The 21127-nt window shown below is 43.2% G+C and overlaps 1 protein-coding gene across 9 annotated transcripts in view; it reads right to left on the minus strand.

The window, feature by feature from the left end:
- Positions 1-1073: 1073 nt before the first annotated feature.
- Positions 1074-21127, minus strand: part of LOC140692796 (trafficking protein particle complex subunit 9-like) — a 99711-nt gene continuing 79657 nt past the window's right edge. For 5 of the 9 annotated variants that reach the window (XM_072957059.1, XM_072957058.1, XM_072957057.1 and 2 more), the window contains 2 exons: positions 18529-18655; positions 1074-1601 (listed from right to left, as the gene is read on the minus strand). In XM_072957059.1, coding sequence (XP_072813160.1) covers positions 1353-1601; positions 18529-18655 — 376 coding nt within the window. In that variant the 3' untranslated portion in view covers positions 1074-1352. Of the gene's footprint in view, positions 1602-3660; positions 3798-14780; positions 14852-18528; positions 18656-18958; positions 19066-21127 lie in introns of those variants that run through there. The other 4 variants (XM_072957063.1, XM_072957062.1, XM_072957064.1 and 1 more) reach the window with 4 other exon arrangements.

A 21127-nucleotide genomic window follows, 5' to 3' on the forward strand; every position in this document is an offset into this window, starting at 1 on the left:
ATACAAGGACAGTATTTAGGCTGAGGGAAGACAGGGAACCTCTTTGAAGAGCTGACACTCCAGTGAGACCCAAAGGACAAATCCGGTGCTGCAGGTGAAGGGCAGGGACACACTGATAAAGGGCTGATATCCAGAATATACCAAAATTTTTTAAACTCAACAAGAATGATGAATAACCTGATTAAAAAATGAGCAAATTGCCTGAACACACATCCCATCAAAGAAGAAATCTAGATGCCAAAGAAGCCTAAGGAAAGATGCTCCACAGCATCTGTCATCAAGGGGATGCAGAGTGAAACAGCGAGATACCACTGCACACCTGTCAGAACTGCCAAAATGCAGAACACTGACAGCACCGAATGCTGGTGAGGATGTGGAGCATCAGGAATTCTAATGCATTGTTGGTGGGAATGTAAAATGGCCCAGATACTTAGGAAGGCGGTCTGGCATTTTGTTGCAAAACTAGACGTACTTCTAACATATGATCCAGCAACTGTGCTCCTTGGTGTTTACTCGACGAAATGGAAACTTATGTCCACACACAAATCTGCATACAGATGTTAATAGCAGCTTTATTCATACTCAACAGAATTCAGAAGCAACTAAGCTCTTCTTCAGTAGGTGAATGGATAAATTAACTGTGGTCCAGCCAGAAAATGGACTATTATTTGGTGCTAAAATGAAATGAGTTATCAAGGCATGGAAAGACATGGAGGAACCTTAAATGCATATTACTAAGTGAAAGAAGCCAATCTGGGAAGATTCTGCAACTGTCTGATTCCAACTGTATGGTGTTCTGGGAAAGGGAAAACCACAGAGACTAAAAGATCAGTGGCTGTCAGAGGCTAGAGGGGAAGGAGCAATGAATGAGTTGCAGCACGGAGCATTTTAAGGTCATTAAGACAGACGACTCTGTATGATGCTGTGATGGTGGATACATGTCATTGTACATCTGTCCAAACCCACAGAGTGCACACCACCAAGTGTAAATCCTAGTATCAATTATGGGCTCTGGATGATGATGACGTGTCAGTGTAGGTTCTCCCATTGTCACAAATGTACACTCTGGTGCAGGTGTCAATATTGAGGAGGCTGTGGGGACAAACTGCAGTTCATACACCTAATTCAGCCCCAGCCACCGCTGTTAATAAAGCTCTGTGGGTGTGTGGACTGTCCGGCTGTTCTGGCATCTGAACAGCAGAGCTGAGCAGCAGCACCAGAGATCAGGAGGTTTGCAGACCCTGAAATATTTACCCGCAAGCTCTTGACAGAAAAAGTCTGCTGAGCCTTGTTCTAAATGAGTAAAAATTCACCCTGATGAGACAGGACAGCAGGGCCCAATCCAGGCATGGTTAATTGTACTGAAGCAATGTTTTAGTTCCAACACCTTTGCTGAAGTCCTGCAGGTCCAGCGACAGAATGTAGCCAGGAAGCGTCTGCAGGAGGAGGCGGTAGCAGGCCTTCCAGCCAGGCTCCGGGATGCCGGGGGCCGCGCGCTGCATGGGGGCCTCCCGCTTGAAGAAGGTGGACTTGCAGTGGAAGCCGATCAACTCATAGAGCTCGGAGAGGAGGCAGCACTGCTGAATTCTCTCCTCGGAATACTGAAGCACAGGGAGAAAAGCAACAAGCATCTGAATGAAACACGTAAGTGAAAAAAGCCCGTAAATATATTTTCCCTTAAAACAGAGACCCGATGACACAGGAAGGAAGAGGAAGGCTGACTCAGTGCACTGACGGGACCGGATGCAGAAACGCAGGGAAGAAGCGCTGTGCAGACGCTCCAGACCCCCTCCGGGCCCCACCTCTCCGCGTTCCGCCTGTCCTTTAACTAGAAAAGCCCGTATTCCCTGAAATAGAGGAATCTGCTACATAAACATGGGACACAGAGAAGGGAAAGAGGAAAAGGAAGGGAAAGTAAAGGAACAACAGTTCATCTAGAGCCTAGTGTCTGGGCGGGATTTTCACCAAACACGCAACTTCTCAAAGCACAGTGCACACAGAGAGAGGTTGACAGAGTGACTGCGACTTTTGCTCCTTAAGCACCAGATACCTGCCAGCACACGCTGCGCCCGTTACTGAATCATTACGATCATCTCAGAAACTATTACTACCCCAGCTCACAGGCAAGGAAATCTGAAACTCGGGGAGGAATTATTATCATCCTGGACAAATTCCCACAGCTCAGAAGTGTCAAAGCCTCCGGCAGACCCTGGACTAAAATGCTCCTCATCACCACGGGCCCTGAGCCTCAGGCTCATGGCCACATCAGGTCAGCACGGGCCCAGAGCACGAGTCTGTGGGACAGGGAATGCTCCCACTCGAAGTGCCAGGTCAAGGCCCTCAGGAACTTATGAAATGAAACCAAATCCCCAAACTCATTTCCAACCCACTGCCCTGTCAGGGAGGACTGCTCGGCACATCTGCCCTGTCACCTGTGCACAAGCTGAGCAAGGGGCACAGACAGTGATGTGACGTCCCAGTGGAAGTGGCTCGGAGACCACTTCATCACAGGACAGATTCTCCCGGCTTCCAACGTTAACTTTCCATTCCATTTCCAACTGGAAAGTAAGTTTAGACTTGTTTTCCTCTCTTAGAAACAAAGAGACTGGTAACATCAGCGGGAAACTCAAGACGGAGGAAGAGTCTCCTGACCATTTGGTAGGATAGGCTGGGGAGGGAACAGAGACAGGTATCAGAAAGTCCTGTGTTCCAGTCCAAAGTCTGCACGTCACTCACTTTGACGGTTTCCATTTTAATACATATGATAAAATCTGATTATGACTGTTGGGAAAACTAAATGAAATAACATGCCACTAGCATAGGTGTAAAATCCTCCATGAGTGTTCCAGAAATGGTCGTGACCGTGGTTAGTTACTGTCTGCCAAGTCTTGTGTTCTAAGCTCACATCACCCAACCAGAGATGTGCCAGAGAATGCCTCACCAGCCAGCAGCCTTCTCCAACTTGGAAACTCACAGTGTCTGAAGAACAGGCAGTGGCGGATGCTTTGGGGCACTCTGGAGGTAGCAATCCAGTGATGACTTTAAAAAGCAGGGGAGAATTTAGGGGACCATACAGTTCAAATACAGAGTACTCATTACATGTCTACAAATATTCATGTCTAGCCATGATGACTCAGAGAGGAAATACATATTCAAACGTATATCATTTTCCCACATAAGTGCATTAAAACAATTTGGAAAGAGTGTAACTTTCTTCTCTAGATCACACAGCGGGGATTACAAGGTTTGTACTGACAGCCCTACTTGTAAATCATCTGCAAACGTAACTGGGTCCACTATCAGTCATCATCATTCAAAGGGAAGGATAGAAAAAATCAAAGCCAAGCTAATACACTCCAGTCTTTTGTTTGGTTACGATGTCACAGAGGAGATGGACAGCTCAATAAGGAACCACTCTGCCGTGATTACGGAGCCCGGGGAGCGGGATGGGCGGCAAGATGTATGAGGAAGCTGCAAGTGTGCCCGTGCTTATAGGCAGGTACCCAATGTCACCTTGACAACGTGTGAAATGTTTATGCCCATGTCCTCATAACCTGACATGTATTAAAGAGAAATGGAAACATATAAACGTCCAATAAACTTGGTGGATACACCGTCCAAAGAGCAAAGTCACAGTTTGACAACTGGCCATCCCGGTACCTTGGGAATCATTCTTGGAGAACCTTAAAAACCACTCCTCTGTCCTCAAGAAGTGCTGCGTTTTTGTCCTATCTTTGGCTCAGGGATACCGCACGTTCAAGGGAACTTCAATGTCTGCACAGATTTGACTGTCTTTCTCCAGGTTCACTTGTCCATTCTGAAGAGGCCTGAGTTAAGTCAAAATTCCATAAGATTAATTACCTCCAGTGACAACTCAACGAACCTGCAATTACAAGCCAACTGAACAGGACTGTCCTCAGCTAAAAATCTCACCCACCCTTCACTGCTTTCTTAAACTCCTCTCCTGGCTAATTGCAACAGACTAACACCACCCTCCACCAAGTTCCCCAACTAAGTCAAAGAGAAAGTAAGGTCCATAAAAGAGGAGACAACTGCATAATTACCTCTGAATTCCTAGCATATAATAATGTCAATAAATAGAACTATGATTATGGCTTCTTTCCTTTAAAACCTTTCTGATTATTTAAATGAGATCATGGAAGGGAGGTGTTTGGGTCCAGTATCTTGACCCAGAAGACTCTGGGGGCCTTTTACAGAATGGCTGTCCACTGATTCATTCAAAACTCACCTTCTCTTTCCGGGAGGAGCTGTGATTATCTGCCAGGAGTTTGTTTTCTCTCTCATGCCAGAAAAGCTTTAAACTAAATCCTTACTTTGGATATGTTATTTTTCCCAGCTTCCAAAAAATTTACTTTCCTTACTTCCTTGCCTTGAGGAATGCTTTTATTATTTTCTTTCTAATTCACCCTTTTATAAAGCAGGATTCTCAGGATGCGCTTGGCCTTACATAAGAACAGCCATCCAACTCCCAGTGTGAGAGGCCTCAGGCTCAACTCCTGCCCTCCTGCCAGGGCAACTGAAACACAGTTCAGGAGCCAACCGGCACCCCAGGGCTTCTAAGGCTCACGTATCTCCCAGAATCCCTGCTTTCTGGTTTGTCTTAGCTTCTGAGAATTTCCCCTCACTTTCTTGACAAATAGCTGTGCAGCTTGAAAGATGAGGAAGGAAGGTTTTTTTCTTAATCAGCATTTTAAGGAACTTATGTAATGAAGGTTTTCACGAGTTTATAGAACCTCCATTGCCGAGACAGAAAACACACTAGATATTTTCTAAATTTAGCTATCATGTGCATTTTTTCTTTACTTTGGTTTTCTTAACTGCTTATAGGCATTTTTTAATTAAAAAAAAATAAGGCCCCAAATAGGATAGAAAATTGAAGGGGCAAACAAAATTAAAGGGCAAAGACAGAAAATGAAAAGTACTCTACAAAGTTAATAGAGTAAATACACTATGGATCAGATCAGCAATTCTCAGTAAGAGCTAATTGAAACCTGACCATTAGGTAAAACGTCTCTCCTGTCAGGAGATGGCCAACAGAAAATAGAATTAAATCAACAAACAAAAATTCGAACTCTGGTGAGGTATAGAAGTCTACCAGCTAAATGTGTCTTCTTCTGGAAAAGAGGGAGACTCACCAGCTCTTTTCTGTGGAGCCTGAGCCCACGGGAGGTCAGTGAAGTGAGCTCTTTAAGTACCCAATTAGCAAAGTGAGAGATGAATAAAGAGATGTGAGCTTTGATGACAGAGATGATACTACTATTCACGTGTCCTGTAAAGTATGTCTTCACGTTCAGTGATCAATACCTCGGCATCCTCAGGGATTGAGATTATAGGAAAATGCACAGCCCGGGCCCAGACCTCTTCTGTGATTGTGACAATGCACTTAGATATCTCAAGGGCTCCTCCAATTCCACCTGCAAAGAGCTGACTTCACGGTGCTCCTCCCATAGCCGTCCTTCCCAGGGCACCTGGTCGGGGGACAAGGTCTCCCTGCCTCTCCCAGCTCAGGCCCATCACTCACAGATGTGACAGGACCTCTCCTTCAGGGACCAATTTCCTCAGTCAATGAGTTCCACCACCCACACCTGTCCTACCAGGTACTCACTGGCACTCCCTCAGCACCGACTCTGTGCTGGGGACCACGCTGCACACTGTGCACACATTATCTCACTGGATCTACACAGCAGTCCTGGGAGGTCGGTACATCACTGTTTCAATTGATTAGATAAATTGTTTCACTTCCTTGAGTGTGTCATCCAAAGTGACACGGCTACTCAGCCACAAACCTGGGACTGAAAATCACTTGAAAATTGAACACTGCTACATCTCGCAGCCACCCTACTCTGACTCATCACATCACCTCCTGCCGAGCCTTCTAAATGTTTCTAAGCATTCTATAAGACAAAAGGGATGTACGAGAGCACCACACTCCCCTACTAAAAATCTGTCAATGACGGTCCACTGCTCTTAGGAGAAAGCCCCACTGGGCCTGAGCACAGCTCAACGGCCTGGCATCCTCGTTCCTGCGCTGCAGCGCCGCCTCACCCTCCACGCAGCTCTACACGTGCAGTGTCCAGGACAGGGATGCTGACTTCGTATAACCCGGGGCTCGTCTCACTCAAACAATGATCACCCTCTTCAGTGGTCACCTACTTCAATGCTGACTCTCAGAAAAATATTTTCTCTGGATGAATCAAAATCTTTTTCCTTACAACTTCCCATCATTGATAACGAGCTCCCCCCAAAAGAAAGAAGACTTAATCCTCAGTCTCCTTATCTGTAAAGTGCGAATAACAAGGAAATATGAGAGGTTTTAATAGAAATATTATTCATGTGAGGCTGAGGGACAATTCCCAACATACAGTAAGCACTCAATATATGCTTACTTAATATTAATAAGAATAGATTCCATTCCAGCAACCTTAAAACAATGCTTAATGGCTTTGTCGAAAAGACTACCGACAAACGGTTGGACGAACCGTTTTGAGCAGATCAGCACAAGCGTACTGGGAGAGGTAAGCGGGGACTCCAGTTACAGCTGCAGCCACCCAGCACTACGGGGCAGGAGCAGTTGCTCAAACTCTTACTTGTTGCTTGAGCATTTAGTTGTAGTTACTGAATAAAGACAGGTATTATTTAGTCAAAACTCCTGAAACATAAATCTTCAAAGATTGATGCAAATTATGTTTCAAGTACAACACTCTCACTGGAAATTATTTAAAAAATGATAGTTTAAGCTCCTCCGCACATCAAAAGGGCATTTTCTTAATATAACTGACTATATATACTGAAAGGATTGTTTAAAAGGAATTAAGATGAAGCCTTACTGAATAAGCTCTCAGTATCATCTACAAAAACCCCACCGAAAGGTCTCATTTCTCACTTCCACATAGGTGTTCAGGTGGCTTAACCTGGGTCTTGGTTTCTTATGACACGGGGGTGGGAAGAATTGTGGATAGATTAATGTAGCAAATATAAACCTAGGGTATTTGCTGTGTAGGAATCCTAGAAATAAATAAATTGATATATATTCCCACTCTTAGGAATCTCAGCCTTTCCATTTACAACAGCATTAAAAATAAAATGAGAGATACATTTAACAAAATTTTACAAGATTTGTACACTGAATATTTTGAAGTATCACCAAAAAATATTTAAAAGATATACATATATGGAAGGCATCCCACGTTCATGGAATGATAGACAATATTGTTAAAAATGTTAAGACTCCCCTAAGTGATCTACAAATTTAATGAAATCCCTATCAAAATTCCAGCTGACTTCGTTGCAAAAATTGAAAAACTGATCCAAAATTTCATATTGAAATGCAAGGGACCCAGGTCAGACTAAACAATCTTGGAAAAGAAGACAAAGTTGGAGGACTCACTGCAAATCTATAGCACTCAAGTCATTATGGTTCTGTCATAAGTTTGGATTCAGAAATCTATGAGACATAACAAAAAATCCAGTGGGGAAACTTACATTTACAGTCAGTTTTCCAGAAATGTGCCAACAACACTCCATTGAAAGTATAGTCTATTCAACAAATGGCGCAGAGACACCTGGGTATCTGAAGGCAAAAGAATGAATCTGGAATTTGGACCCCCGTATTTTATATAACAAATTAATATTAATTCAAAATGGATCACAGACAGAAACGTAAAAACTAAATGTATAAACTTTCTAAAAGAAGACAGTATAAATCTTTGTGGTCGTAGGATAGGCTATGGCTTCCTAGATACAATACCAATAGCACAAGTGATAAAACAAAACAGATAAAATGGACTTCATCAAATTAAAATCATTTGTTACAAAGGACATCATTAAGAAAGTGAAATGAAAGGGGAAGGGGGTAGCTCAAGTGATAGACTGCATGCTTAGGAAGAAAAATAAAATGAATAAATCTTATTAACTCCCCCTAAAAAATTGTTTTAATGTTTAAAAAAAGTAAAGTGAAATGACAATCTGCAGAATAGGAGAAAAATCTTGCAAAGCATATATCTAATAAGAGACTAGTATCCAGGATATAAAACAAATGCTTACAAATGAACAATACAAAGAAAATCGACCCAATTTTTAAATTTGCCAAGGATTTAAATAGATACACAATTGGCCAATAAGCATCTGAAAAGATGCTCAGCATCACTAGCGAAATCAAAATCAAAATGAGATCTCATTTTAAACTCACTAGGATGGTTATAATCAAAACATGGACAATAACAAGTGTCAGTCAGGAGGCAGAGAAATGGGAACCCTCAATATGCAGCCGTTGGAAAGGGGCAATGGTGCAGCTTCTTTGGAAAAGCCCGATGTTTCCTCAAAAGGTTAGAGTTATGTGGCTGAGCAAGTCTACTCCTACATGTAGAGTCATCCTTCAGTGTCCTCGGGGGGTTGGTTTCAGGAACACCCCACCCTGGATACCATAATCCAAGGATGTTCGAGTCTCTTTACAATCAGCCATCTGGATCCATGAAGTGGAAACTACAGATATGGTGGGCCAACTGTACAGCCAACAGAATGGAAACGTATTCTCACAAAAACTTGCACATCAATATTCATAGCAGTATCATTTAGAGTAGCCAAGAGTTACTAACAATATCCATCCATCAATGAATGGATAAACAAAATTATCAAGAATAGTCCCACAAACTTTTGGTAATTTCATCTTTGACATAGGAGGTGAGAACATACAATGGAGTAAAGGCAGCCTCTTCAGCAAATGGTGCAGGGAAAACTGCACAGCTGCATATAAATCAATGAAGTTAGACTACTCCCTCACAATATACAAAAAAATGAATTCAAAATGGCTTAAAGAATTAAACATGTAGACAAGACACTATAAACCTCTTAGAAGAAGACATAGGCAAAACATCTGACATATAATTCAACAATGTTTTCCTAGAGCAGTCTACTCAAGCAATAGAAATACAAGCAAAAATATACAAGTGGGTTCTAATTAAACTTACAAGCTTTTGCACAGAAAAGGAAACAAAAAGTAAAACAAAAAGACAACCTATGGAATGGGAGAAAATAGTTGCAATAAATGACAGTGACAAGGGATTAATTCCCAGAATATGTAAACAGCATTTACACTTGATAAAAAAGAAAAACAAACAATTCAATCCAAAAATGGGCAGAATACCTAAAGAAACATTTCTCCAATGAAGACATGCAAATGGCCAATAGGCACATGAAAAAATGCTCAATATCATTATCAGAGAAATGCAAATCAAAACTGCAATCAAGTATCACCTCTCACCTGTCAGAATAGCCATGATTCAGAAGTTCACAGACAGTAAATTCTGGAGAGGCTGCGGAGAATTGGGAACCCTCCTACACTGTGGTGGGAATGCAGTTTGGTGGAGCCATTGTGGAAAAATGTATAGAGGTTTCTCAGTAGACAACCTTGACCTCCCATATGACCCAGCAATCCCACTCCTGGACATATATCCATAAGGAACCGTAATTCAAAAAGACACTTTCACCCCAATGTTCACAGCAGCACTGTTTACAATAGCAAGACATGGAAACAACCTAAATGTCCACTGACTGACGACTGGATAAAGAGGTTGTAGTATATTTGTCCAATAGACTACTATTCAGCCATAAAATAATAATAAATTAATGCCATTTGCAGCAACATGAATGGACCTGGAGAGTGTCATTCTAAGTGAAATAAGCCACAAAGAGAAAGAAAAATACCATATGAGATCGCTTACATGTGGAATCTAAAAAAACAAAAACAAAAACAAAAACAAAAAACAAAGAAACAAAAAGATAAACTAATCTACAGAACAGAAACAGACACAGAGACATAGAAACCAAACTATGGTTACCAGAGGGGAGAGGGTGTGGAAGGAATAAATTGGGAGTTAAAGATTTGCAGATACTGAGTATGTAAAGAATAAACAGCAAGTTTATACTGTATAGAACAGGAGAATATATTTAATATCTTATACTAACTTATGTTTGAAAAGAATATGAAAATGAATACAGGTATGTTCCTATTTAACTGAAGTGATGTGATGTACACAAGAAATTGACACAACATTATAAACTGGCTAGATTTCAATGAAAATATTTTTAAATAGACCAAAAACGAAAAAAAAGGAAAAGGATATTATCAAGCAAAAAGAATAAAGTACTGATGCAGGCTACAACATGGATGAACCTTGAAACTTTATGCTAAAATCAGCCCGTCACAAAAGGGCAAATAGTCCCCTTTAAGGTGAAATGTATCTAAGAGTTTATTGTACTACTCCTGTAAATTTTCCGGAGATTTGAAGTCTATCAATATCAAAATAAAATGTATTATTCATTAAAAACATAAAACGCTTCGTCACAGGAGGGCTTTAATTATTATATGCAGAAATGTATGTAAAGCACTTGGAACAACAATTTTCGCGTCCACACACAGTCACTGCTGTCACTGCCACTCGGAGTTTGGTGCCAGCGCTGATGAGAGCTGCCTCCACTCGCTCCCCTGCAGACAGTAGTGAGGGCCTGAGCTCTGACAGGCAGGGTTTGCGTGAACCTGGGTCAGACAAAGCCACGTCCCAGATTCTGCGTTACCCAACTTTCTTATACAAACTGCAGCATGTAATGTAAATACGCTAGAGGGATGTATCTTACAACACCGGGAATACACACAATGTTTTACAGCAACTATAAATGGGGCATCTATTGTACACCTGAAACATATATTATATTTTAAATCAGCTATGTCTTTATGAAAAATTAAAAAATAATTTAAAAATGTTATCACTTTAATATTGAAATCGGTTTTTAAGTAACTACTAAACAGCTTAGAATGTATAAAAGAATTTAAGTGTGCTGTTTGTTTACATATTTATTTACTTTCAGCCTCCTGCTAAAAGAGAAATTGAACAATTTTTAAAACACAGCTTAACAACCATAACAACAAAAAGGCAAAACTGAGAGTGAAGGGAAAATGGAGATTCAATACTTAAATGAAAACAGGGGAAGATAAAGTCATAAAAATGGATTCCATGAAGTCAGGGCAAGTGTTAAAGGCCGACTAGAAATTCAGCTGTAAGATTCTTGGCAGCTAAAGCAAAAAGAAAAAGATGATGGGGCAGGTGGTAGAGCGTGTGCTTAGCGTGCACGGGGTTCTGGGTTCAAGCCCCAGGGCCTCCACTAACAGATAAATACACCTAATTACCTACCCCCCAAAAGAGCCCCAAAGAAAAGAAAAAGAGAAATTTCTTTCCAAAAAACACCTGATTTTAAATTTGAATTAAATACTTACAAAAAAAGAAAAATAGAAAAGATGAGTGACACTGTGAACGAAAAGCCCAGCTGGGATAATAATCTAAGTCACAAATCTAAGTGTGTTAAGTGTCGGTTTACTGATCTAAGTTTTGCTGGGCTAACTCGTAAATCTGAAGTTCAGTGTCAGTTTACGGGGCTAACAAGCTAACTCGTAAATCCAAGGTCAACAATTGTCAGTAATGTGATCTGTTCCAAATTGATAAGCTTCAGTGTACTGATTCCTTGCTTTTGTTGTTTGAGTTATTGGCTAATACCTCCATACTTGTAATTAACCACATAAAACCTCATGTGCAAGTCTTGGAGGTGCTCAGAGCTTCGGAACAGAAGCCCCTCTGAGCCCGCCGGCGTAATAGATCTCAGTGCTCCAACCCTCTGAGTGGTGCTTGTTTCTTGGCTGGCCTGTTGTTTCCGTAACAACGCAAGCGATAATGCCCATGAGATAAATCTGCGGTGGCTGCTGGCAGGTCCCCATGTCTCACGTGGGAAATTCTGAAACATCCTTCTCACCACTCAGTCATCCTCAGCCCACACCACACCTCCCGCTGTTAAATGCAGGAGCACATAGAGGGCCCGGCCTTTGCTGTCTCTGTGTCATCTGAGTGAGACAGGATGGAAGGGGGCAGAGCACAGCCATTCAAGGAAGGCCACAGCAATTAACATCAAAATGGTGAAGGATTCAAACCCCAATAGGCCTTGAGGCTCAGGATGAAGAGATTTAACTTCTAGCAGATCTTGAGCTTCATTATACACCCATTGTAATAGTAACATGGTGAATAACACTGCCCCAGGCAACATGGCAGTCCCAAAGCTAGCCATAAAATGTCAAAAGGTGGGAAATGGCCATCTCCCTGGGAATCCCAGCCCCTTGCCCTAAGGCTGGTCCTTCTACATATTAGCATATGAAACCACCAAGCCCAAGAAACAAGCAACACAGTGCCACCTCGCGGTGACCACTCTCTCTCCCTCTTCGGAGAAGGCCCAAACTATGTAGGTGGAGTGTGTACCTACTTTTAATCTGAGCATCAAACCCCCACACCTCGTGACATTTCTCTTGCCTATCAATGTATCTCTCTGAATAAATCTACCTTTACTCAACACTGGCTAGCTCTTGAATTCTTTACTGCAGGAAGCCAAGGAACAAAATCTGGTGGGGCACATCCCAGGGGCTCAACCAAAGCCTGGGACACAGCCCTTCTCATGCCCCTCATATTTTCTCTTGTATCAACAGGACTGGGTTGTGAAGGGAGCTCTGAGGCCCCAGCTAAGGGACAGAAGCAGCCCCCAGGGCTCCAATTAGCGGGCAGCCTCTCCCCCATCAGGGGCCCTGGGGTCTGCCCGGTTCTCTGTGTTTTTTTGTTCTGCTGACTCCCCAGCCAGAGAGCGTTCTCCTTAGGCCTGGCTCCACAAAACCCTTCTCTCCACAATACAAGCACATCATGTCACAATCCTCTTGTTCAACCATAAAATGTTCAGCCCACTTTTTCCTTCCCCAGTTAAGTACCTAAAAGTCCTCCCTCCCATCCCACCAATTCTTTCTTAGTGAGAACTCAGCACTCCCCGCACACTATCTTGAACCCTGGTGCCTTGCTGGCTGGGACCGAGATGTTTCAGTCTCAAACAGCCTGAGTCCTTTCTCTTTCCCCTTTCTAACTTAAAAAGGCCTTCCTGAGTCTCCCACCCCTCTGATTCTGAACGTCAGAAAATGCTGAGGTTACAGTCACTATGTGAATACCTCCAAGGTTTTGGCTAGGTTTCCTTTGCAAGATCTTCATTTAGGAGCTGCATCAAGAAGTTTAAAGAGGCTATTCTTACATCTGAGCGGAGGAGCCTGCAAGAAATTTAAATGGCTTTGAAGAGAGAGTTAACCAGGGACAGAGAGGTCGCAGGTCTTAGTCAAAAGTGTCATGAGGCAAAATGTTCTTCAAAGGCTCAGGGTGGCTTCTGAACATGGAGTCCTCAGGGAGGAGGTGACAGGCAGTGAGTAGGGTGAGTGACACAGGGTACTCTCCCCCAGCTGGGAAAGAATTGGATATATTCTACTTTTCCAATTTCTTACTACCTTTTTCTGTTATTGTCACATACAATTTCCTACGAATTAAGAATATCGATGTCAGTCATTTGGGCCAATTGGGAGAAGCTACACGATGCCATTCACAGGGCTGGGACATGACAGCCACACCAGTCTAGGTTGAAAGACCAGTGGGAATATTTCCATGGTAATCACGGGCATGCAGCAAACTCCCAGCTTCAATGACCTCCTCTCAAAGTTGGCGCCAATAAAACTACCAAGCAAAGTGCGTGATGATTATGGCCAACATCTGTTTATTAGTTAAGTGCCCGTGAGAGCTGTCGCTTAATGGGGAATGAGTACGATCAACGAGGCCCTGTCTACCTGGCCACACGCGCCCTGCCTTCCTGCCTTGGTGCAGCAGCAGAAATTGTTAAGCTGAGATGAACGCCCCCAGAGCAGCCCGACGGGAAAGCTCCCAGCTCTGCACGGCGAGACGTGTTCCTTTCCTTCTCAGAGCTGATCACAGTTTGCTGCCGTCTGTTTTTATGTTTATCCCTTTTGTAACTGCCTCTCCTCCGGAGATTTTGCTCAAGCAGCACGGGGCCAGTTGTGTCTTGCGGCCTGCCGGATATTTTGGGCAGGGAAACAGCCGAGCCCACATCTGGCTCTGGTGCTGAACGGAGAAGGCACAAGTCCCAGGGGCCCATGCTGAACCGAGGCCCCTGCACCCAAAATTATGGTCTGACTTTGGGCAAATTATAGTCTTTTTTACCCTGAGATTCCTCATCTGTCTATGAAAATAACTGCCCATGGCACACAGAGTTACAAATATTTAAGGAAATCACCGAATTCACAACCTAGCCAAAGGGCTACCAGTGCATCCTCAACAGACAAATAATGCCTTTACGGCTCTGACACATGCGAAGTGTGGTGGCCGCACAAAGTGTACACTGCAAAGTGCCAGTGTGTTAAGTGCTTCATGTGTGCTATAATACTCTTTAGAACTTAACAACAATCCCAGGAAGAAACGAATATTATCATGCACATTTCACAGATTCACCAACAGGTTAAGAGTGGTTACATTCTAGTCCAAGGCGCTATGGTGAGGAAATGGCGATTTCAACGTGAATATGGCCCCAGGCCTGGGCTCCATCTCTGTCCCATCCACCTGACCACTTGCCTATGAAATCCACCTGTCCAATACCCAAGTTTGAAGCCGGCCAGCTCTTAAATGCAATGTGTGCCACAGTTTGTCTATGTTCCTTAATTACCATAAACAGTTCTTAGAAAACACTTCAGAAAGAAAAGTTGGACTCACGTCCCTTCCCACAAAGAAGAGGAATTCTGCCTTGCCTTCTCCTGTAACTTGGAGAAACCCTTCCCATTCACCACCGAATCCTTTTGTATGCTTCCTCCGTGTTCATGTTTGCACACGGCTTATTAAAGTAGAAGTTACCTGCAGTAATTCCATCTCGGTTCCTTTCCAAGGTTCCAGATTATCCATAATCAGGGTAATATTATAATTTTCTGTGAACGAAAATACTACAATGTGAATGAAAATACTGCAACCATGTCACTAAACAAAGAATGCTGAAACCAAGTCATCAGCGGCTGCCGCCACTCCCCCAGTGAAGACAGGCCTGCAGCCACTCACAACGGTGCCCTCTGAGCAGACTCAGAATAAGAAAGGACAGATTACTGGCCCTAGATAGCTAGGTGCTTGTCTAAAGAATATATTCAGTGAGCCCAAATGTTTGCGTCCTCCCATATATTGAAAAGCACTAAATTCTTGAACTTGAGATACCTGGCTTTCTTTAGATAACAAGCAATCTTTTATTGTTCCAACTACCTGGTCTTTGTTGTAAAGCTCCTATATAATCCTAGCTTCTCCCCTACTCTTGGTAGAAGTCCCTCAGAGTGATCTGAGAGGTAGTCATCCTGGGTCTAGCCCTCCCGACAAATAAAACATAACACTTAACTTTAGGCTGCACGTTTATTTCAATCAAGTCCCAGAATAGACACAACTCATCAATTCTGTAATGGAACACACTGGATCAGGAACCAAAAGCGAGTAGTAGTCCCGAAGAACTACGGCTCCCTCTTTCTTCCTGTCATTATACAATCCCACCAGAACTCATTACTTTGCTGTCTGCTCCTCTGGCAACCAAACTCATAAAAGAGTGAACTCAGAAGAGCACCATGCTGGGGAGAACCCCCCGCAGCAGCACTGCAGGCCGCCTGCCCTCCCGCACGCTCTGCTGATCCCTAGTGTCCTCCGTGGAGACCAGGCCAACAGAGCTGTTCCCTACAGCTGCAAAGTCCCACATATTAAATAAAAGCATTTTATTTTATATGACATGTTACGTATATAACCATCTCTGAAAACAGCTTTGCCAGAAGCCCAAATCTTCAACATTAATCTGCAAAGGCAAACCCGGTCCCCAAGGGAAAAGAAGCCTTAAGACGATGCTAAGGCCTCCAAAGTCCTCTCCACAACCATCAACCAAACTGCCTGCAGGTCTGCAGCTGCAGGAGGCTACATGTCTGCTTTTAAAGCAACCCCTTCCTGCCCTCGGGAATTACAATGTCCCTCTATGCCCTTCTCAGGGTAAGAGCAGCCGTTGCAGAACCTTGCAGGGCAGCACTGACAGGACTGGACAAAGAGGATCAGAGCTAAACTAAGCCTTCTGATGACACGAGCTTGTCACTCTGTCACTTTACAGATGAAGATATATATATAGAGAGGTGGGGTGATATTGCTCAAAGTCACACAGCTAATAAGTGGCGAAGTATATAACTCTGCTCCTTCCTCCTGTGTGACACCCAACTGGGACACTCACAGGGTTCTCTCGTGCCTGCCTGAACAGTCTTTTCCTATCACTCATGACACACCAGAGTGTCTGAACTTAGCCTGCATTTGCAGCATATTTTCCCTCCAGTTTCTCAGGAATAAGGCCGTTCGGGCCTGTATGAATTCCGGCTTCCTGAAATCTCCGTGCTCAGGCTGGCCTTGCCTGTGCATCCAGCCCGCTGCTCAGAGGCTCTTCCTCCACTGCAGGAGGACGTTTCTAATCTTCACAGGGACACCCCCTCATGGGAGCTCTCCTCTCGCCCTCAGCACGGCAGGTGTCCCAGACCTCATCCCGAGCAGCCCCATTAGGACGGTGTCTGCCCAGCTCTGCTAGTCAGATCAGCAGCCTCAGAGCCAGGGATTATGCCCAGGTCACACTGCAAACCTACTGCCCGCCTCACAGTCCCCAGCCAGCAGGTCACCTGGAAGTCACAGCAAGTGCCCCACCCAATCCAGAAGTCTCTTTTTTTGCCAGCACCACTGATGACTGGTTTCCAACCTTTGGTCAGTTTCGCACAAAACAGCACCTTCTACAGTGAAGCGGGTGGTTTTTCTTCTGCGCCTCATCCTTACTGGAAATTTAAGGGAAACCAAAAGGCCTTTTCTCAACCCTTTTCTGATGACACCCTCCCACCCACAATACTCATATGCTCAAGAGTTTTGGATCCACATGATTTTCTTTCCCTTACGCTAAGTGGCTCAAAAAATTGTGGGGTTCTTTCTCCTTTGAGGGTATTAGTACTCAGTTTCTTGGCTTTAATCTGTTTTTGTCTCTCTCTTTAGTGACCCTAGCAGTTGCCACCTCTTACTCCCTTCAGCAGCCTCCCTCCCAACATCTAGTCTAGGAAATCAGCTGTGACGAGGGGCCCGGGGGCAGTCACAGAAGATGCAACTAAGGCACAGAGAGGCTACATAATTTGCCCAAGAAATCACCTTGAGCCACCAACAGAGTATGTCACGTCCCTCTGTTTAACTCTTATGCTAAGCAAGTTAACTTTTTGTAGATTATGTTTATAAACAGATGAGTTATGAAAATACATACAAGGACACACATCAACTCTAAGATATTCATTAACTCCACTATTTTGTTTCTATTTATTTTATTTCTATTAAAAAAATTAAGAGCCCCTGCAGTCAATATAGCAAAATTTTACTGGGTTTTAAATCCAGAATATAGAGGGGTTGTGTCATTACTCATTCTTATATGTATGTTCACAAGACAAAATGATTTGAAAGTCTCTCTCCCCTCCCCCTACTCACTACTGGCTCTCACCTGAGATCCCAGACCACACATCTAACAACCTTTCACTTTACCCACAGCTGAACTCATCAGTTTTCCGCAGAACTCCCTCTGCAGCTTTCCCTCCTCAGAGCACAGAAGGACCATCATTTACCTCATTAATCCACCCAGAAACCTGGGCCTTACTCCATCCTACCTTCACAGACAGCATTGATCCTTTCCTCTTTACCATCTAAACATGCCTTCAATCTGTTCGCTTTTTCCCACTGACCATCCCACCTCTCAAGTTGAAGCCAACAACACTGCCCCGCCCGGACTCATGAGTCTCCCAAGTGGCCCCACAGCCACTCTCCCCTACTTGAGACAAATGGGATTGTGTCACTCCCACGCTTTTTGGACTCTTTTCATACCCACTCTTCTTAGAATAAACTTCAATTTCTTCACCTGGTGAAGGTCTTTGCCATGAAACTGTCAGCTCAGGAAGGGCAGGACACGCCCTCGTCCCTGGGCCCTGCCCTCTGTCAGAGCATCAGCTTGGGAGGATTGAGTTCTTAGCAAACTACTTCACTTATCCATACAAATCCATGGTAGATTAGAAAGATTTTATATGTTGATCTCGACTATTAATTTGGGGATTTTGCACTGGCAACCTGCAAGTATATATTCTAATGATTGTGTCTTCTTAAAACCACACCCAGTTTAAAGGAGTATTTGTGGAATGCCTTCGGAGTAAAAGGGACTGTACTTTTACAGATTTTATGTTTTATAATATGAACAACCCGGACAGGGTCAAAAATAGAACCGCCTCACAAGTGACAGAAGGCAGGTGAGACGCATATAGCAACAGGTCACAAAGATGGTAAGAGCAAAGTTGTTTCTCCAACCCCCGAAAAAATTCCTCCAAGAACTGAAAACTCAGAATTTTGAAAGTAAAATACTATCATCTAAAGAAAGAAAATAAATAATCCTCTTCATCAGGGTTTCTAGATCTGACTGCAGAGTTATTAGCAGGCCATACTGAATCCTAGCAAAGAAAAATCAGATGGACTAGTGGTGAGTAAGTTCCAGGAAAACGGCAGTAACTCCTCCACTTGAAAGAGGACACACACTCACTTGTTCAAGGTGATTGTAAACCACATTCTGCAGAAATTCAGAAGATTCAGGCACCGCTTCTAGATGGTGATGACAAGGAAGGACGGCTTGGATGCATGCTTCTAACTGAGTCACCGGCATTCTTACACTGCAGGGGGAAATGGAGGCCCTCAGCCAAGAGCACAGATGTTCCTGTCATGTATCCCAGGCCGTGCCTCGGGGACTCAGTGTACTGTAGCAGTCCGGCCCCAGGCGAGGACCCGCAGCGTGGCCCACGCAAGCAGGAGGGGCACTGTGCTTGAGAAATCCCATCCCCGATGGGGGCAAGAGGGGCTGGTGGGGTTGTGTGAACCTATAAATGCTCATAGAAATACACCTGCATACATTCAAGAGATAAAATTCAAAGTAGCAGGGTATTTGAAAAAATTTCAATTGTCAGTGTTAATTTTACCATTCCATTCCACTTGTCCCCTGCACTCTGAGACGGGCTTAGGCTCTCTCACACTTGCAGCTCTGATGCAATAGTTGTGAAGTTATTTTTCTTTGCTGCAAGTGTCTTCGCTCCCAGTGTCACTGTGACTGTCGTCTCTTAACACAGTCAGATATCCTCCTGGATCTATCCCTGAGTTCCTTGCTCCTGCTTCTCAGATCCTGAGATAAAGAACAGGTGAAGGCACATGACTGGAAAAGTCAATGTGGACTTGACCAAAGTCCTCAGTGACCACCTAGGTGAGTGCTGCCCACCCCTTACCTTCGATTCTCAAGGTTCTGCCCAGGGTGACATCCAGACAGGAGAGAGTCCTGGGCCCTATTAATAGCTGTGTGGCTTGGGTGCAGGGAAAGCTGCAGGTGCTGGTTCCATAGCCGGTCCCATCCACATCTCTGCTCCTCTCTCTCCCGAGGCCCCGCTGCCAAGCCCCCAGGCTCCCTGAGCTTCTGTCCTTCTCTTCTACTCTACTTCAAGCCCTTTTCCTCTTCCTTTATTCCCTGATTATCCCCAGCTGGAGTGATATTTCTTTTTTTTTAACATTTTTTATTGATTCATAAACATTTTACAGTGTTGTGTCAAATTCCTGTGTTCAGCACAATTTTTCAGTCATTCATGGACATATACACACTCATTGTCACATTTTTTTCTCTGAGATTTATCATAACATTTTGTGTATATTTCCCTGTGGAGTGATTTTTCTATCATAGAATCTGAAAAAATTTCCTGCAGCTGAAAAAGAGGTGCCAGAGGTCAACGCCCATATGGTGGTTCCTGAAGAGAGCCCCTGGTTAGGGGAACCCTCACCAACACTCACGGGGCATCAGGCATGTTGCAGGGTCGACCACCCCCAACAAGAGTTTGCTGTGACCCCAAGGCACGCACAGCATCCCTGCTCACTAAATTGTAGTTGTAGTCCTTTATTATGAAGCAAAAATAAAAAATTTGCTCATGTTTCTTACTAAAATTATTTATGAGGGAGAAAAAAAATTGTAATAGAAAGAACAAATTTCACTCCATGTTAGATGTGTTCATTTGGCTTTAATCCTGTACCTTGTTTTCTAGGCTCAGACTTGCTATCTCTGCACTTTTTTTAAAGAAAGTTGCCTTTAGCCTGAAATATCCAGGAGGGCCTATTCTCCGGGCTCTGATCTTTAAGGATATTAGCTCTTCTACACTTATGTATAGATGGAAAGTTGTAAAATAGGGAATAACCATTCTTTTTTTTTGGAGGTTTTACGGGGGCACCATAATTTGACCCACATGGACAGCTGCAGGAACAAAGGATTTCAAGGACAAACAATTCATACAGCAAGAAGTTTGTAACAACCAGCCACATCCCTGCCCCTTTTTGGTATAAAAGGAGACTGAATTCTGCCCTGGGGAAGAAAGATCTACTGGATATCAATATGCCATTTTCTGGGTCTGCCAGCTTTTCAAATAAAGTCTCTTTTCCTTACTCCAACATCTCATCTCCCGATTTATTGGCCTGTCATGCAGCAAGCAGAACGAGTTTGGACTTGGTAACAAAATGACTGCCTTAGGGGTAGTATGTCTCCACTGTTACCTCATTTCCAGTATGTCACAACCTATCAATTTTATATGCTTTTTAACAACACGAACAAAAAACCTATTATAAGGAATTGATTCCACAGAAATAAAATTATTTCTACTCCTTCAAAACTTTTTTCTTTTCTATTTTATTTTGTTTTGCATATTGAAAAGAAAATAAAAGTCAAATAATTTTATTTCACGTATTTTTATAGATAGATATTGTAAATACTACAAAGATATTTAAATTGCAATAAAAATTGTTCATATATTAGTATAAAGATATATACACAATCAATGCAGATTAGGAAAGGAGTAGATATTTACTAAAAATCCACTGCACATCCAGTCTTTTACAAGCATATCCTGGAATAAAAGCTCTATTATCCAGGGCTCCCCCACCCCCATTCTCACTACCGAGGCCCTTAGTAATCAACTACCAAGACACCAGCATAGAACCATGCGATCACTATTTTAGGTATAAATGAGGGAATTAGCTCATTCAATTCTAAAACAGAAACCTTAAAGTAAATACTGAACTTATTTACAGATAAACAAATTTGGACACAAAAAATACAGTTT

The sequence above is a fragment of the Vicugna pacos genome, unplaced genomic scaffold (genome assembly GCF_048564905.1).
Source record: "Vicugna pacos unplaced genomic scaffold, VicPac4 scaffold_17, whole genome shotgun sequence".
Classification (NCBI taxonomy): Eukaryota; Metazoa; Chordata; class Mammalia; order Artiodactyla; family Camelidae; genus Vicugna; species Vicugna pacos.